Source organism: Bactrocera oleae, chromosome 6, assembly GCF_042242935.1.
Source record: "Bactrocera oleae isolate idBacOlea1 chromosome 6, idBacOlea1, whole genome shotgun sequence".
Lineage (NCBI taxonomy): Eukaryota > Metazoa > Arthropoda > Insecta > Diptera > Tephritidae > Bactrocera > Bactrocera oleae.
This window is the reverse complement of record NC_091540.1, coordinates 35231674-35251673: the sequence shown is the minus strand read 5'-3', so window position 1 is coordinate 35251673 and position 20000 is coordinate 35231674. Positions and strand designations below refer to the sequence as shown.

The following is a 20000-nucleotide window of genomic DNA, read 5'->3' as shown; positions in this document are numbered from 1 at the left end:
CGAGACCATTTCTCAGTGGTGCATGCCCAAGTATTTAATTGTTACCGCGTGAAAAGCTTTTTCTATACGAGATTCATGCTTGTAATAATGTTTTAAGGTGTCTCAAATGCAAATTAGGTCATTCATCTTAAGTGGTCAAGTTGAATAAATCAGTGATTAGTAGAGAGTTACTTTATCACTTATTTGAGATTTTGCATTATTGCCACTTAATATTAACAGCATTATTAAGGTATTCTTTATGAGGCCGTTGTACTGGAGTGGGCTTTGTGAGGATGCAAGTGATGAGTAATGGGTTCTGTTCTAGCTTAGAATTCACTGAGGCAAGATTAGATCACCAAACAACAAACCTTGCACGATTTATGGGACGATTCCGGAAATGTAGAAACGACCGTCGTAGAAATATACTAATTTGATACTAAACACCTCTTTGCATTTCCACTCCTTACTAATCTAACGCTCCTTTTTCTAAGATTAGTTAACTTCGATGACAATTAGCCTACTGATCCTCTAAACAGAAATGTAGATAGCAACAACGCAACCATAGGTTCGGTTCTAAAAAATTAATTTTCAAGGTGGTGATAGGTAAAAGAAAAAGTATGTATGAATAAGTTTCTAATATGAAAATTGTTGTGATAGCAGAAATTATACATTTTTATAAGAATAACGATATTAAGGCAATAACTCTATTAAATATGCTGAGAAACTTAGTACATTAAATTCAATAGCATGCCAATTCCGAAATACTGATTTAATTTAATGGTGATTTATATCTAAGAAAATGATTTTTCAAGACAAAATGTTGTTTAATGAGACAAATCATACTTTAAAAAGTACAAAAATATTATTCCATTGAGTATCAAACTATTAGTTACTGATTACTCATGCAACATTTCATAACGAAACGAGGTAGGTAGATTAGTCAAGCTCGAATCAACTTATGTACTTAAAACCACTGAAATATCCTTCTATCGTTATATAGATTTCTTAAGTTCAAGAGAACTCAGCAGCAACTAATGCAAGACTTGCAGCTGAAATTCTCATTTTCTTGTTCGGAAACACCTAATTAAACTGCTGCGCCGGAAGAGCGAACCAAATACATTGCGGACCACTTAAAAGTCTACGAATTGCTTGCTTACCTTGCAACACCACCACTCGACAACCGTCTTGCTTCAAACGGCGATACAAAATATTCAGAGCATCCGCTGCGACCACTTCACCAACTCCACCACCGGACGACGTTGCGGCCGGGTGCTGCTCCTGTATGCCAGCATCATTGTACAAAATGAATAGACTAACTTTATAACCATTCTGTATGCGCTCTTTCAGATCTGTCGATTTAATTGTTGATAGCAAATCGATTTTGCCATTCGCCAGACGCCGCAGCATAATGCTGGGTATGAAGAAATTCACCGCCGAACGGATATGCGATTCGCTGAATTCGTGCGAGCTGCGACAATCCAAAAGGATTAGCTTTTGCCCCAGCAAGGATGTAATGTGCGGATGGTGGGTGTGGCTGTGGTGTGAGGAAGCGGATATGGCGCGCAATTCAGCCTGCAGGCAGTCCTTTGTAATGCAATCATAATGTGTTTCCGGCATGGTGGCTAATTGTTTTTTTCACTTTATTTGTATAATGGAAATTATTTGTGCCTATTTTAAATACGAGATTGGTCACTTTTCACTGAGCTCTTTGCATAGATATTATTTTTACATTTTTTTTTCGATGCTTCGAGGTTATTAAATTTATCTTGCAATATTCAATGTTAAATTTGCACACACGCGTTCCGTCTGCACGCCGCGCTAATTCTGTTACGTTACTCAAAGCCGCGCACCGCTAAAATAATGACGCATCGCGTGATCGCTCGCTCTTCGTTTTGCTCACTGCACTGCACCGAATGCCAAGAATTTCGCCTGTCGATGTACGCTTGCACGCTTGCTGCACGTTTATGTTATTGTTGTAATTGTTCATACACCCATAAGTTGCGGTTTATTTTGGTAGCCTCGCTATCTCACCGAAATTCATCAGCGATTTGTCATTTTCTAATTTCTAAACAAAAATGAATGCACACTTTGCAATTTGGCTACGAAAACTTCGAAAACAAATCATTCACAAGTACTGGGGTAAAAATAGTTGTTGCTTCTGGACGCACTGCCTATTGTCAACTTATTGAGAACGCATACAATTACTTTTGCAACTCATGTAATGGCTTGGTTAATGCAATAACGATCAGCGAACCACTGAACACTGTTGAACGCTGCGCTACCAGTGCCTCTCAAACTGTGCACAATATGCAGTGTTTGTAATACAAATAGCCTTTGCATTTAATTATAATTAAGAATTATTTTTTACCTTTTCACTACAAAATTTAAGTTTACTTGAATTACTCTTTCAAGCGTTTACGCGTTTCAGCTTTTTGTAAGAATATTTGATATTTGTTTATTGCAAAGTAACTAAAAAAGCGTACATTTTCTCATTTTTCCCCTTGTCGTTCATCTTGGCATTTATTACACTCCTCTTTACCTTTGCTTTGGAGATTTGCCTTTTTATTATGATACTTTTTTTTCATTTGCATCCAAGAAATGTTTGATTGTCATACACTTGTAACTCGCTTGACGTTCATTCCACCTGCATAATTTATGTTGTTATACAGATTTGCCGTTAATTTTATACATTTATTTCAATTTCTATATAATCTAAATATGTTATTATAACTTCAACGAATTATATTGAAGAGAAACACAAAAGTTGAAAAGCAACTACGGAGCGCGACACACGGACACCATTGGCTTTGCTAAGCAAAAAAAACACGACCAGCAACGATGGCTGAAATGTTCCGAATGTGAGCAACGACAAAGCCAACAGCATTCGAAACGCCAAGTGGATTCACGCAGTGGAATAATAAGCAACAAAAACAAAAATAATTAATAAACTCTCCCACTTTTCTGCTTCTTCTTCCATAAATCTCGTTGCGTACGTTCGTATGTATTGGAATACACAAGTGACGTGTGGCGGGAGAAATTGCCTTTTTTCCATTTACCACTTGGGTTCTGAGTTGCTGGTGGGAGCGTCAGAGAGTGTGACATGAGAGCATGCGTTAAATGTGTGAGAAAACACATTGTAGAAGTTAAATCTACGCTAGTGATGTGCTAATACAAAGTTAGAACCATAAAGCAATATATAACTGTAATTTTATTTATAATATATATTTGTGGTTTTATTTTATTATTTTTTAATAATTCAGAAAAAATAAAAATTTTTAGAAGCTGACTGAAGCAATATTATATTATATATAATATCAAAGTACTCTTTTGGGCTCTGATTGTATACACTTATGATAAATAAATCGGCAAACAGCTACAAATATGTTGGCATGTTAAGATAAAAAAAAATCGGAATTTTGCCTGAAAAGTCTTAAAATAAACATCTAACTATCAACTCTGTTTTGAAAATTTGCAACCTACAGCAATTATATATTGTTGGCGTGTGAGTGAATACGTTATGTTTCCCAATATACTAGTATAAGTTAACTTTGAGCGGGAGGAGTGAGATGAGTTTACTGTAAACATGTTTTTAGGTAAACAAATTTGTGGGTATGTACCTTAGGTAAATTAAATTAAAGGAAGAGATGCTGTTAAAGGGAATTGCTTACAATACAAATATACATATCTAATTTTATTATTTTATGGAAGCAGATGTAACATGTATAAAAATTAAATGATATTGATTAGTATAATCAATGTGAATTATATGCATATGTATGTAAATTGAAGCAAATCGCTCTCAAAACGAAAAATATGAGCAATAAGTCCTAAACTTCACTTGGAATATCAAGGTCCTGAACTTACACATACATAAGTACATAACTTGTACTCTGATAATTTACATGCATTTATATCAAATTAAAAAAAAATGTATTACAAAGATGCTTTCTTTTCCAAGTGTTTATTTTGTTTATTCTATTAAGTAAATTACACCTATACATTCACACATCTGTATATACATATATCAGCATCTTTATATAAAACAAATCCATGAAAATTGTAGTTCCACAGATGACTATTATTTTTAAATAGTTACAATTACTTTGGCTCTCAACCACCCACAATAACATATCTACATACACAATTACATATATACATATGTATATAACATATACACATGAAATAAGTAGAATGTTTTGGAAGTTGTTAAATGTACGTTGAATACATAAAAGGTTCATTGATATTTCCACGCCTAGAAATTCAGTTTGATTCATTGAAATTTTTCCGCAAAACTCTTTGTATACACGCACGTGCCTATGTACATGCATACATATACACATATATGTATATAAAGTATCGTGTATGGTGTCTACGGCTGTATGCAAATGTTGTGTGGCTACGGCATATGTAGTTGAGGCAGCACGAAATAGTGTCGGCAAAAACAATGTACTCTACTCGGGCTCTCTGGACCTCAGGCATAGTTGGCGATTGCGAAGCATTGGCCCAGAAACAAATCCAAAAGTCTCCACTGTTGTAAACGTAAGCATAAAGAGCCATGTGAGCATGCGAGAGTACGAAATCACTCATCGGAGGCATCATAGTCAGCAATGGGGGAATTAGTGGGAGTAGAGCTGCCAGACAGCTGAATATACAGGAGCACAAGCAAATTTTGTTTGCATTTTTTTTTAATTTATTAAGAATTTTTTTCAAGATTTTGGAGGGAGTTAGTAATTAATAACATGCATTCTAAAATATTTGACCGATTGTCATATCATATAAATCGAAGAACCAAATTAGAGAAGATAAAGGAACAGTTTAGCATCAGTTGAAGTTTGGTAATGGAAAAAAAGCTCTTAAGGGGTTGTCTTGGTCCAAACAAAACTTCTTCTGGGGTCACGTGGCAAAAGTGAATGGTACAGGAAAAATGTTTAGCGGGTTCTATACTACTATGAGAAGGTTTTTATATTTTACAAAAAGATTAATAGACAGATCCGATCACTTAACCGAACTTCAGAGCATAATTAATGATAAATGAATATACCACAGTGATAAAAGAAGTAGACATGGAGCTTGTCTCCGTAGAGTAGAGGTGACGATGTATAACCTCGCTACAGAGCAGCGCTAGCAGAAACATATACTTGTACATAGATTTCGAAGTTAGTAAGTTGAAGTCAACTTGTCTAGCGGGTCTAAATATGTATATAACCCAAATGGACCCGGTTTACTTCAAGTCAAGAACTGCCGTCTTTGTTTTGTTCTATTTACAATAGATCTGACCAGTAAAGTTGCTGGTATCGACAAACAGGGAATTCCTCTAAATTTGTGATATGAACATATTTCGTTAAAATTAAATCTGACAAATAAAATTTAAACTCAAAAAATATTTAATAGTGCTAAATGGAATAAAAAAAAATTTTTTCATACCATGTTAAATCAAAAACGTGTAAAAACAGAAATAGTGTGTAATAGTATTTCAAGAATTAAATGTCACCGTCAGAAAACTGAGTACATTTTAGTAGCATATTTTTAAATACCTCTCAAAATTTTACAAGCAGTTGCTTCAAATAATTTCGTATAATACGAAAATTAGTTTTCGTCAACAATATTCATTGCATTTTTCATCTGCACCACACCTTCCCACGTTTACACCCCAAGGTTGGGGAAGGGTTCCACAAACTATTGTAGAGGCATTTGTTTTTGTGGAGACTCTTGGAAAAGTTTAAATTTATATCCATGACCCTGATATTGGCGAAAGTAAAGTCAACTCGTGTTCGTGTGTGAACGAGGCAGTGTGGGTGCTATTTCAAGGATATACCACAAATGGGCGATTGTACACATACACGTTCACTTCCACATGCGCATGCGTTGGCTGTGGCCTTTGTTGTAAGAACTCAATGCCAGTAAGCTGCCTTTATAAATTACCTCAGACACACAAATACTACCACTTACACATACAATGGAAGCTTATCGTTTTGTCTCAGTTGCTCTCTGCGCACAAGCATATGCCTGGTGGAGAGGTTGGATGCGATAGTTTATATAATAGCTATAAACTGCATATACATATGTAAGTGGAAAGCGGTGTACAGCAAACTAACTGTGTACGGACATATTTGGATTCATACAGACATGTTTATATATATGCAGTTGTGCGTAGTAGAGAGTAGTACATACAGATTAGTAGAAATTTTCATGAATGAAAAGCCCACGCACTCGACAAATACAAAAACAACTGTAATGCCAATAAAACATACAACAGGGTCAACAGCAAGGTTAGGGGGAAGCAGAGGTATTCGTGTCTGCGCAAACTGCAAAAATAACATTGCAGTGCACGCTTACATATGTACATGCATTTCTTGGTATTTTTAAAGATTCGACATGAAAATAACAGAATGATATACAATTTAAGGCAGTAGAAAATATATAAATTGGCAAAAGTCTATTGAAATAAAATGAAACTTTAAGTTAATACAAGCAATGAATTTCGCCAGAAGACAATATGAAATGTTAGAAATACGAGAAACTAACAAAGAATTAAATGGAAAAACTGAAGAGCATATTAAAAATTTAGTCAAACAGGGAACTGCGTACAGAAAAGTAGTGAAGTTACTTCAAGTTTGCAAAAAAATTATTGAACAAGCAGTTAATGAGTTCTCCAGATTGAAATACGTTGCAGGAAGCCCAAAATAATATTGCCTGTCAAACAAATATAATTCATTGTGTTAAGAAAGAATATTTTTTTCTTCAAAACAAATTAAATGCGATTTGAATATAGAAGAGCTACAAAAGCTAAAGTTTGCTAGAGAACGTGTGCAATGGCTAAATTGACTCAGCTCGTCACGCTGATCATAGATACATACCATAAATATTTTATAGGGTCTCCCACGTTTCTTTCTGGGTGTTACATGCTTCGTGACGAACTTAATACAGCCTGTTAAAGGCTTGAAAGTCCGTAGTTTCAGATCTAAAGCATCCTTTGAAGGACTTGGCAGTAATTTAAATTTAACCTCATTGAGTGGTAAGATATTCTCTCTCTATTCTGCTCTATCTAAGCAGTGTATAAAGTTGTATTTATTAAATAATCCACGCAATATCTAAGGAAGTTCATTTCGAACTTTGCTTTAAAATGTGTTTATATTAAATAGAATTTTTGCTCGATCTTTAAGAACAAAATCCAGATTTTTAAAACGGTATTTATGCGGTTTGTTTTCATAGATGTCTGAACATATCAGATCCGGGATGTTTCATACTTGATCTAGCAAAGGCAAGACAGTCAAAAATAAAGGGATGCGACATTTCAACTCGCATCCTAATCCGTCTAATATTGTGCCAGCATTTTTTTACTGCCTTAATGGAAATAATGGTGTCATCGTTCATGCTTAATGTGTTTTCATATATATGTATGTAGCTATATGTAATAGATGTTCATTTTATTAACTGCCGCTGGTATATTTTCATTTCATATAAAAAGTGTGAGACATATTGAACTATGTGTGGGCGGGCCTACTTTTACAACTAGTAGACTGGCAGTAACTATACAAATTCTTTCGAATTTTTAAAATTAGTTTAAATAGAAAAACGCCTTAACCTTCGTAAGCAAATATTTTGCGTGAGTTTTACTTAAGACAGCGGAAATGTCTTTCTCTTTACGCAGTGGGCGTCTCTAATAGAGTACAGTTGAGGTAGCTTTTAACTCATGCAAGAAATATGTACAAGTATATTTCACTAATTTAACTAATGTAGTGGAACAAATCGTTTGAAGCTTGTAAAAATAAGGCAGTTTTTTAGGGCATTGCTTCCTAATTTCTTTTAGACGGGAACGTTTGGAGACGTTGAAAATATTGTGTCCCACACGCCTGAGAGGTTTTGGGTAAGCTTTACCCTCTGTCCAATCTATTTTACTTAGTTGTTCATGGAGAGATCTTAAAGGTAAATGCCCTCTATAATCTTATTTTGTTCTCTCTCTTTATAAGGTGATTAGGTTGTTGGCATCATTTTTTACGGGCACCAATCTGATTCTGTAGCAAAATCCAGTATAATTGCGTACCTCTAATAGCGCTGACTCTGAGTCTACCGATACAAGTATAAACCTTTAAATTGGTTGTGATATAATATATACAGACTTTTGTTGATGTAGTTCTTATGGAATAGTTAAACCAAGTAAAACTTTGTGCTGCACCAAGGGTTTACTACAACACAAGTGGTTACAATCTACCTTTCGTGTAAATAAATTTTTGACTAGGAAAATTATTACAAAAAGTGGTCGCTCTCTATGCCTTTGATCCCAATTCGCAAATTGTCTCATGAGTACATAACATCCACCCCTCTCTTTCACTAAACTCATTCATAATTTTAACAGTCTTTGTTGGTCCTTTCGCAATAGTCGTCAGCAAAACTGCTGCACACGCAAAAAATCCCGCCGCATAAATATATTCGATTAAATAAGTTCGCCCAGCAAGCAGCCGAACTTTCGCATTCAACGACAATATTGTTTTGCAATATGTATTTACCTTATTTCCTATTTGGAAGTTTCGCAACATTGCATTGGGCTTCGTAGCAGATTTCAAAAGTGCCCAAATTCAAGGCCACCCACATGCCGATTGGTATTTCGCTAAAGCTTTCCGTTAGTATGTGTGTAAGTGCGTCTGATTGGGATTATGTGGCACGCATGCTTTGATGAATGGCTTTGGGTTGTATGAATGATTTCGGTTGCTTTTCAACCGTCTGTACGCATAAGCGTTGCGAGGACACAAATACTCCCACACATATAATCGCTGGCGAAAGCTTGTGTATGCCTACACGTGTAAGTTTATTAATGTGCAGAGGACGCAAGTTCAAATTCAGTTCAACGCAGCAGCATCGTAGCATATATTTTCGAACAAAAAACAAAAACAGACTACATAAAATATATTTGTGGATCCCTGCTTACGCATACACCTTATAAATTTAAATATCAATATGTTTATGTATAAATCTTTACGCGTGGTTGCTTCGCATTCTTACATAGGCAAATACCTGAAGCATAATATCAGGCGTTTGCCTTTGGTCTAAATCTGGATGTTCCTCACGGGATGCACGCTTCCTCGCTTTGATTGAATATCTGTACAAGGGTAATGTTAAAACTTCATTAAGTATTTTAGTGCGCTGCAATGTAACAAGAAAATGTGTAAAAAGGAATCAGGACCGTAATGCGTGGAAAAGCGCATGGCATTGCGCACCATTGACCTATTTGGCCCGCAATCAGATTGCAAAACTTGTTCTACTTTACTTGAGATGGTTCTCTTTTCGCTGGTTACAACAGCCGCTTGGCAAAATGCAACCCACGTGAATATATTTATAATGAAAGAAAATTAATAAGTATATAGCCATACTATACTCATGCCTTAATTATGATTTTATTGTTCCAATAATCCGAACTTGTGCTGGAAAGCTACAGTCTTTGTTCGTCTTTTTCAGTACATGTCATTCATTTGAAGCGTAAACAACAAAAACAAATTTTTACTTAAAAGGGTCGAACTCAGCCGAAAGTAAAAAAAAGTTGCAGATGAGGTGGCGGTGGCATTCCTCGATGAAAATTGTAGCCAATCACTAGAAGACCTCGCAGAATCCTTGAGAGTCATTCAAGCAACCATGTCAAAATGTTTAAAAGCTGCTGATTCAACCAATAGCAATGAAATTGGTTGTCTAATGAATTGAAGCCAAAAGATGTGAAAGAAAAGTATTTCATGTCAGAAACACTGCTTGAACGCTACCAAAAGAAGTCGTTTTGCATCGGATTGTTGAAACTATTTATTAGCAGATGGGCAATAAATACTTTGATAATATATGACAACTATATAGATTTAGTCCCGTAAAAACAATTTATTTTTTAATTCGAGTATGAAATCATAAAGAAATACTTACGATTTAACATTTGTATGATAAAATAAAAAAAACAAATAAAAATAAAATTAATAAAAATATTTGAAATGTCATTTTGATAATTGTTTCCCATGTGAGCAGTTCACAAAAAGAGTTGTCCAAAATTTTCGAAACAAAACTTGCTAATTTATAACTTTTGTGTAACGTAACGTAAATATTGCTAAAACATATTGCAGACGAAATTTTGATCTAGATATTTATTGCATAATTAATATGAACCAAATCGAATGTTAGTTATGTTGCTTATAAATATTTCGACGCCAGCATCATCTATCGTTTATCTTTTCACTTCTCTTCATTCATTGCTTTGTATTCTAAAACTAAGAATTGGAATTCATGGTACTGCAGAATACTAAGAAAAATTAATTATTCGAATTATATTAATTTATACCAGGTATTATTATCCATAATATCTACATTTAAGTACAATTTAGATAGGAAAATATGTGCAATCGTTAAATTCGAGCTTAATACAGTTAACGGGTAATTAATTTATATTAAACTGATCGTATGGACTGAAATCATAGTATTCAGGGTGTGGGGGCTAAAATAAGGTAGTTTACCTTCCTTTTGTACCAAATTACCTTATGCTAAGTGAATAATTCAAGAATTTTGCTAAGACATCTCACGTATTGACCGATAGATACGCGAAAGTATAGACCCGCATGGGTGCTAAGGGAAAGTGATGGCCCATTCCGATTTTTATTAAAAACTACTAAATATTAATAATATGGTTATAGTTAATAGAGGAAATTCCAAATTCAAAGCTTGACCCAATTAGAACCCGTTTGTGTACTTCGCCTACTCATATACATTTACTTTATATTTAGCGGTAATTGAAATACATTAATTTCAAATAAATACGCACACAAATACCAGCAGTGCGTAATTTCTGAATGAAAGTTATGACTAATATTAAACTGTGAAAATAGGCTTATTACAACAAAGTCGACGCATTCGGAGTTCTTGGAACTTAAAAATCCACTCGAATAGGAAGTGAGCCGGAAGTACTCCCACTTGATTCCGTGGAATTATTAGCTATTGCTAAACTGTCTATACTTCCCTTTGGCATGTGTGTGCCATATATTCATACATACATTTTTACAATTATTCTGTTATAAATTATCCAGCATTTATTATTCAATTAGTATTCCAGGCAGCGCTTCGTAGCGTGTGGAGAATCTTCGTTTTTATGGTTTGTCGACTGCGTTTCGCCACCATATGCAATAGAAAACAGTCTGCACGCAACGCTTAATGTTTGTGTTTCTTCTTTTAATGAAATGTCACATGAGTTAACTAATAGTGCACAAGTAAATTGTCGACGCCTTGCGATGATAATTGGGCGGAATTCATTGGAATTAATGATTACGAATACGGAACTCGACACCAGTTGCGCGGCAAACAAGCCGCTTAATGGCGGATATGCAGCGCAAAGTGGCCACATTGGCGGAAAATTTATCTGACGCTAAACAGGAAGGAAGGAAAAGAGAAAAAACCTAAGGTCGATGCACTTCTAAATAAAAACATAGAAGAAATCCAATAAAAATACGCAGTGAAACACTCAAAACCTTAGGAGAACCGGTTTTACTACTAACCACAATATCCAAAATCTGTGTAAGCTTTGCTTAAAACCAATCTTAAATGTATTTGCAATTAAGTCGAGCTGTTCCACTCCAATCACGAGCCATTGTGGAGTAGTTCTAATATAGTTGAAAATTGCCTAGTGGGCGTGCCATAGGTTAGGTCTCCATCAAAATTCCTCGCTTTTTACAGATAATATATAACTACAAGTAGAAACGAAAATTTGGTGCTTTTTCAAAATTTCAGAATTTTTTCAGAAGGAGTGGCAGTTGTACAATATTATTGATGTAGCATATTTAGGAGTTTAAACGGCAGCTTATATGGGATCGACCCACTGCACTACAGTTTGGTCATGCCCGCCGGATTATTGCAATGGTTCTAATCGCCGTTTTTTGCGTTATATACCACTACTAACTATTTTCTTCTACCTTTTGATTATTACCGTATTCTCAATTTGACTATGTTTTACTCCTAAACATTACAGGTCCTTTGCAAATCTAGTAACACTTTGCCCATAGAAATTACATCGATTTGAATGTCGCTTTTTCACAGATGGATTGAAGCACAGGGGGAAGGTTGCGGACGAGTCTTCTGTCGAGAGCTATAATTTAACTTTAGTTTTAGACCTTCGAAGCACTGTGATGATATTCAAGTGGACGTGTTCGCTTAAGAATATTCAGGAAGACGTTGACATTAGCTTCATGTGAGTTCGAATGCCACAGAGTTCAGAGACTGTCTAATGGGTAAACATGCGATGAGGCAAAAAATGTTTCGACCTTCGGTAAATCCATCGTATTGGAATCGACATTAATCACATTAACTGATATGTCATCGACTCAAAGAGCTTCGTCGAATCAAGAAAACCTTTTTATCCATATAAAAAACCGCTTGGCTACTACTACTGAAGTATTATATATAAATAATATTGTACATAATCTACAGACTTCTGGTCCGTTCTAAGCGCTACTATATTCTTAAATATGAGCGCAGTTGTTAGTGTACTCGTTAGTTCACAAAATAGTCGTTCTGTAAATCATTACAAGAAATAACCATTCAATGCGAAAACTGACGTAGTTCAAATCCTCCATAAATATATACAATATATACATTGAACAGTGAAACTCTTTGGTATTCAGATCGATCGTGATTCTCACTTGCAAATTAACGTCCTCACGAAGTTCATACTAACCGTATAGTCAGACCCAAAATTTTATTAAATTGGGTCGGGTTAACGCGAAGTCACAGTACTCCACCTAATTTTGTCTGAATAAGAAAGAATGGCATTTAAGTATCTTCTTAGTAATCGAAATAAATGTTTTGTATCTCACAACCTCATGCTCACCTGTGATCGTTTTACTTCCTAGATCCTCCTTTTCTACATTTATATTTATATCCGGCTCATTTATTTATTAGTACTCAATTATACATCACTTTAATAATGTTATTTTATACTATATTATATTATACTTATTTACTATTACTCCCAAACTTGTAGAAATACATTGATAATTACTTTCCAATCATTATAAAAGCCAACTGTAATCTTCGAACGATACTCTCCTGCTGGCAGGGGCAGCAAAGCGAAATATTGTGGTTTTAGAATAAGTCGATCAACGATGATATCATTCTGAATTGACAATAGTCATGAAATCCTTTGAATTATATGGACCAACCTTTAAATTACACTTTAGTTTTTACATTATACATTCCTTATAAGGACAGGTGTGATTGATGTTCGAATACATTTCCAAAAACTTGAAAACTATACCAAACAAGCTGAAACTCTTTTTATTACGAAAGAATTCACAAAAATGTACTGTTTTGTTGAATAAGAAGGGTCGATAACCGTTATACTTTTTAAAACATTCCACATTTAACTGAAACATAAAAACCAAGCCTTAAATTACAATTTTTTGTAAACTTATTTGAATTATCTTAAACTTACGTTCACATTATTTAGAGGAACTAGAAAGAGTTTATCGAGCGTTATACAGTTAACATTATTAAATATTTCAAAACAACCCTACACCATTTCAGCTCACTTAATGAGCATTATTATCATAATTACTTACTCTGATACATTTCATTGATTTTGAATATTTATTAATAACACAAACAAAAGTCACTGGGACTGTTGTACAACATGCTATAAAAAATTTCCAAGTAGTTTCCGAAACCATATTTGAAGGATTTGTTATTTGTTTGAAAATCGGTCTAAGCCTTAACGCATACCTATTTATTGTCGCAAACTCTCTTTCATTCGACGTCGGTAGATTTATGCATTTCTGTCATTGGTATAACAATGGGATCGCTTTCAATGCATTACATCCAATAACGCTATATAATAATCGATGATAGTTTTTTTTTAGTTCCAAAAGAGTGGAAGAAAATTATTATTATGTATGCATCAGTTTTGAGCCCAAACATTCCGGTTTTTTTTATTACTCCTCACAGGAGGATGACACCTAAACAAGGTTTCGCTATCTCACATTGGTCGAATAGCAGCGCACAAAATATTTTAAATATAAGCAGATTTCTGTTTACGAAAACCCATATTAGTGTTAAAAATCGAAATGGCGAAATATTTCATGAATGAAGGTGATGTGATACTTTTCAATTTTAAATATTGTCACCAAAACGTTCGAATTATCAAAACCAATTTTATATGTCTCAGTATACTATCATCACGGAGAAGCATGCAGGGCCTTAAGTATTGGCCTATACATACAATATAATTAAAGGCATTTTTTGGTGACAACAATTATGACGAGAGAGGAGAGAGTGGACAGGTTAATTCATCCCCTTAAATGACTCCTTGATCAACATATTAAGCATAAAGTATTCATGCATTTCGGCATTATACTATAGTATATCCAATATATTACGTTTACTTAATTTTACTCTTGCAACACGTCGCTACAGAGTAGAATAGTTTTGTTCACCTAACGGTTGTTTGTGTCACCTAAAGCTAATCGAGTTAGATTCGAAGAGCATCTTCAGTTCAAAAAGTTTGAAAAAGTGGGCGTGATCCCGCCCTCTAATAGGTTTAATGCACATATCTCCTAAACTGGTTAAGTTATAATATCAAAATTTACACAGTCAAAATATTTTTAGCACCCCTACCAACCGTGAGAAAGTGGGCTGATAACCCCACCCACGAGTACGAGTATGCCACCTTATGACCAAAAGTTGTCTAAATCAAACCAAAACTATTCAAGCTCCTAGGTACCGAATATGTGAGTCCCTATTGCGAACGTATTATCGAAAATATTCCTCAATCTGTGAGATATATTATAAAAATTGGATTGAATTGGATCAATAATTCCCTTAGTCTGCATATACCTATATAATAGAGAAATGTTCAAACTTTCGGCTGAATTTATACCCAATAAATAGGCCAATATGTAAGTTATCTTAATTAAATTGAGTGAGCCTGTTTTTCTCCTAACAGTGCATCTGCTGCATTTTAGGCAGAAAGCCGGCCCTAGCACCCATATAACTAATTTCAGGATTTTCAAACATCGGGTTGACTTTATTCCTTATAAATATTATATATTGTTGATGGTATGTGAGGTAACTTAGTAAAACTAGACGAGCATGTGTTTTAGTTCATAGTTTGTGGCAATGCCAAAAATAAATAAAATTAATAAAAGATTTTCAAACTTCCGGTTGGTCTTATTCCGTATATATCGGTCAATATGTAAGATATCTTTGGAAAATTAAATTAACGTATAATATAGGACTTAGTATAGTCTAACGCCGAAAATATGTGAATTTAGTCTACGAATTAACCCACTCCCATATACTACATATATACATAAACTTTCGCTATTTTAACAAACTTTAAGCCGAACATATCATTCAATGTGTGAGTAATATATTATATTTATAAATATAAAATTGCTTGAAAATATTCTCTCAAGTATACCTCAGCAATGTCAAAATTAACTCAATCAGACCATTTCTTTCTTTGTCCCCAATATATGTGATATTATTGTAAAATTAAATGAACAAGTTTTCTTAAAAATTGTGTGGGAATACGAATGAAATCGGTCTAGACTTTGGTCCCAACCTTATATCCTTAAAATAATGAATTGCGATCCTCTGGTTGACGTTTTCACATCAAGTCAATATATTAAATTTAGCTTCTTCAGTTGAGTTTATATCCCATGTAAATCATAAGAAGATGATTTTAATATATTTTTAGCTCACGCGAAGTAAAATGTAGTAATAAAACTAAGTGAGTCTATGATCTACAATATAACTTATTAAAATACCAAATTTGAGTCTAATCCATTTCGCTGAATAATGAATGTTGAATTGTTTCGCAACATTCTTATACTCTTGCAACATGTTGTTACAGAGTGTAATAGTTTTGTTCACCTAAGAAAAATCGAGTTAGATATAGGGTTATGTTTTATATATATAAATGACTAAAAATTATGAAAAAATAGGTGTGGCTCCGCCCCCTAATAAATTTAATATACATATCTCCTAAACAACTAAAGCTACAAAAGGACATGGCACCGATCACATTTAGGTAAAATCACATATCTCCGTACCTACTCGACCAATTGCAACCAAATTCGGTATATAACACAATCCTAGCGATCCTATGTCATATACTTGTAGTAATAATACGCGGAATCAGACTAAGGCGTGGTTGTAGTTCCCATATACCACAATTTAAAATTCTATATGATTCTTACACTTTCCAGTACACAAATCAAGCACCAATGAATATATTCGGATAACACTTTGCACGTTGCAACGGAACAAAATGTTCGATTACGCCCGAACTTAACCTTTCCTTACCATTTGTTTGATTTTATCCATTTTTGGCATCACGACATAATATTACGTAAAACAGATGCTTGCTGACTTTCGATAAGATACCTCACAGAATGTTAGAATTTTAGTATTCATCCGATTTTATTCGTTTTAGGCACAACGTACATTGTATTTAAAAGGAGATGCTTTTGGAGTTGCATATAGATAACTCACATATCGAAAAAAGCTTTAAGAACGCATTCATAGAGATAACCAAAAAACTTTCACATGTGAATTTTTTCTAGACTATAAAATGTATAAAAAGATATTTATTTTGATTCCAGTAATTGCCAATATTTTTCATTTTATAAAGATATCTTATTCCGAGATCCTTACGCTACTAAATTTGTTTGATATTATATAAGAGATTTGAAACTCACCTTTTAAACAAATATATCCGGGTGATAATTGCTTACGATTGTGTACTTTCGGTATTTTGCAACAAAAGCCCTTAGGATCTCACTTGGACAGCTAAAAGACCACATAACAATCGACATAGCGCTTTAGGTCCGTCACAAATTGACTTGAGGTGGGTTGTGGTATATCAATTTCGACCAATTCATTTGGTTTGTCGAAAGTATGAATACCGAAATGTTTCTACCTCAGCCTAGCAAATGTTGGTAAAGGAAAAGAACTTGTCTGGAATTTTCCACATCTTCCTGTGTATATCCCTAAAATAATGAATTGATATCCTCTGGTTGACATTTTTACATTTCTCATTATATTGAATTTAGCTTCTTAGGTTGAGTTGATATCCCTTTTTATTAAAGTATCACACATTTTGTCAGGTGGAAAGCCGGAAATTATTATGCAGGCTATATTAGGGGTACTATTAAAAGCTACTAAAAGCGCGATAAATCAAGCACTTAACACGCCAGAGTCATTAAATTTTAACACAGGGATCGTATGAGCTGTTTTATAGGAGCCGAGTTCAAAATTAGACAATGGGCGTGGCACCGCCCACATTTAGGTGAAAACCCATATCTTAGGATCTGATTAACCGATTTCAATCAAATTCGGTACATAACATTCTTCTCATATTTCTATAATATAGTGCGAAAATTGGTGAAACCTTTCTACAAATCAAGCAACAATGATTTAATCGGGATAAAACTTTGCGTGAATAATGCGTTTAAAGTATGACCAAAAACTGCCTAAATCGAACCAAAACTGCCCCTAAGTACCCAATATATGGACCCCAGTGCCTATAGTTGACCTTCTACCGAAAATATCAGCCAATCCACAAAGAAATCTCAAACGAGTATACCATTTGACTTTGCGAGAGTATAAAATGTTCGGTTACATCCGAACTTAGCCCTTCCTTACTTGTTTTCTTTACTTTCAATTTGTAAACAAAACTGTGAATATAATTTGTATGTTCGGTAGGCGATATTTATTGCTAATCTTTCCTTTATTCAATTAATTAAATTTTTTGTGTAATTTTGCTTTTAAGTGTGGTGTCGTCGAAAACCGATTACAGAGAGATTACAGAGAGAGTATAGAGACAAAGGAATAGAGAAAAAAAGCAATTGAGTAGAACATGAAATGTAATTAATACTACAAATTTAAATTAAATTGAAGTAATTGATAATGTTGATAATAATTCAGTTCCTTTGAGAAGTTCGTTTAAATGTGCATTGGTTGAAATACCACCTAATTTTGATCCCTTTCATATTGGTTCTTTGAACTTGGTTTGTAGGTATTGTTTAGCTAAGCATTTTGCTTCAGAGTCTGCAATGCGTGAAAATAATCCCTTCACTATGAGTTGTCATAAGGGTAAAGTCCATCTTCCACTATTAACACAAAATGATTTTTATGCTCTCGCAACCTGTTGCTACAGAGTATAATAGTCTTGCTCACCTAACGGTTGTTTGTATCACCTAAAACTAATCGAGTTAGATATAGGGTTATATATATATAAATGATCAGGATGAAGAGACGAGTTAAAATCCGGGTGACTGTCTGTTCGTCCGTCCGTCTGTCCGTCCGTCCGTCTGTCCGTCCGTGCAAGCTGTAACTTGAGTAAAAATTGAGATATCTTTATGAAACTTGGTAGACATGTTTCTGGGTACTGTGAGACGGTTGGTATTGCAGATTGGCGTAATCGGACCACTGCCACGCCCACAAAACGCCATTAATCAAAAACAAATAAATTGCCATAACTAAGCTCCGCAATAAGATAAAAGACTGTTATTTGGTACACCGGATCACATTAGGGAGGAGCATCTGCAGTTAAAATTTTTTTTAAAAAGTAGGCGTGGTCCCGCCTCTTAGAAGTTTAATGTACATATCTCCTAAACCGCTAATGTTATAATAACAAAATTCACTGGAAGCAAATTTTTTAGAACCTCTACCTACAGCATGAAAATAGTTGAAATCGGGTGGCAACTCCGCCCACTTCCCATATAACGGTACTGTTAAAAACTACTAAACGCGCGATAAATCAAGCACTAAACACGCCAGAGACATTAAATTTTATCTCTGGAATGGTATGAGATGACTTTATAGGAACCGCGTTCGAAATTATACAGTGGGCGTGGCACAGCCCACTTTTAGGTAAAAACCCATATATTGAGATCTGCTTAACCGATTTCAACCAAATTCGGTACGTAACATTCTTCTCATATTTCTATATTACAGTGAAAAAAGGGGCGATATCGAATTACAACCACGCCTACTTCCCATATAACACCATTTTAAATTCCATCTGATTGTTTCACTTTCCACTATGCATATCAAGCAACAATGATTATATCGGGATAAAACTTTGCGTGAATAATACGTTTAAAGTATACCACCTTGTGACCAAAAAATTGTCTAAATCGAACCAAAACTGTTCAAGCCTCTAAGTACTAAATATGTGGACCCCAGTGCCTATAGTTGACCTTCTACCGAAAATATCAGCCAATCCACAAAGAAATCTCAACCGAGTATACCATTTGACTTTGCGAGAGTATAAAATGTTCGGTTACATCCAAACTTAACTCTTCCTTACTTGTTTAAAATAAATTTTTGTAAATGGTTTTCTACAACTTTATTTAGATTTTGTTCATACACAATAAAATTTAAGTACAATTAACACTGTTAATCAGTTAATTTTGCTAAGATATCTTACATATTGACTGATATACATATATGGCATAAGGCCAACTGGAAATTTGAAAATCTTAAGATAGGTATATGAGAAATAGGGGTAGTATTGACCCGATTTTATCTATTTTTGGCAATATAATATACGTTTAAAAATTCTGTGATTAGTTATATGGGGGCTATGGCAAGTTTTTTTACTTATTTTAAGCACTAAGATACACAGTTATTAGGAGAATACGCTCTTTCAACTATAGGCACTGGGGTCCACATATTCGGTACCTAGGAGCTTGAACAGGTTTTGACAATCGGTTGACATTGGTGACTTACTTTTGAGGGTCTATTCGTGCAAAGTTGTATCCCGATATATTGATTGGTGCTTTATATGTATACTATAATCTGAAAGAATCAGAATCAGATGGAATTTAAAATTGTTTTATATGGGTATTATAAGTAGGCGGGGTTTTAATCCGATTTCCCCCATTTTACGTGGGAATGTTGTAAAAATGTTATGTAATGAATTCGGTTGAAATCGGTCGAGCAGGTCCCGAGATATGTCATTTCACCTAAAAAAGGCCGATGCCACGCCCACCGCCTAATTTTGT

The 20000-nt window shown here is 34.5% G+C and overlaps 1 protein-coding gene across 1 annotated transcript in view; it reads right to left on the bottom strand.

Moving 5' to 3' along the window:
* The window catches only part of Mkp3 (Mitogen-activated protein kinase phosphatase 3), an 81481-nt gene extending 78641 nt beyond the window's left edge, over positions 1-2840 (bottom strand). Inside the window, exon 1 of the mRNA XM_014237344.3 lies at positions 1137-2840. Within this exon, the coding sequence (XP_014092819.1) occupies positions 1137-1596 (460 nt within the window). The 5' untranslated portion in view covers positions 1597-2840. The remainder of the gene's footprint in view (positions 1-1136) is intronic.
* Between the last annotated feature and the right edge of the window lie 17160 nt (positions 2841-20000).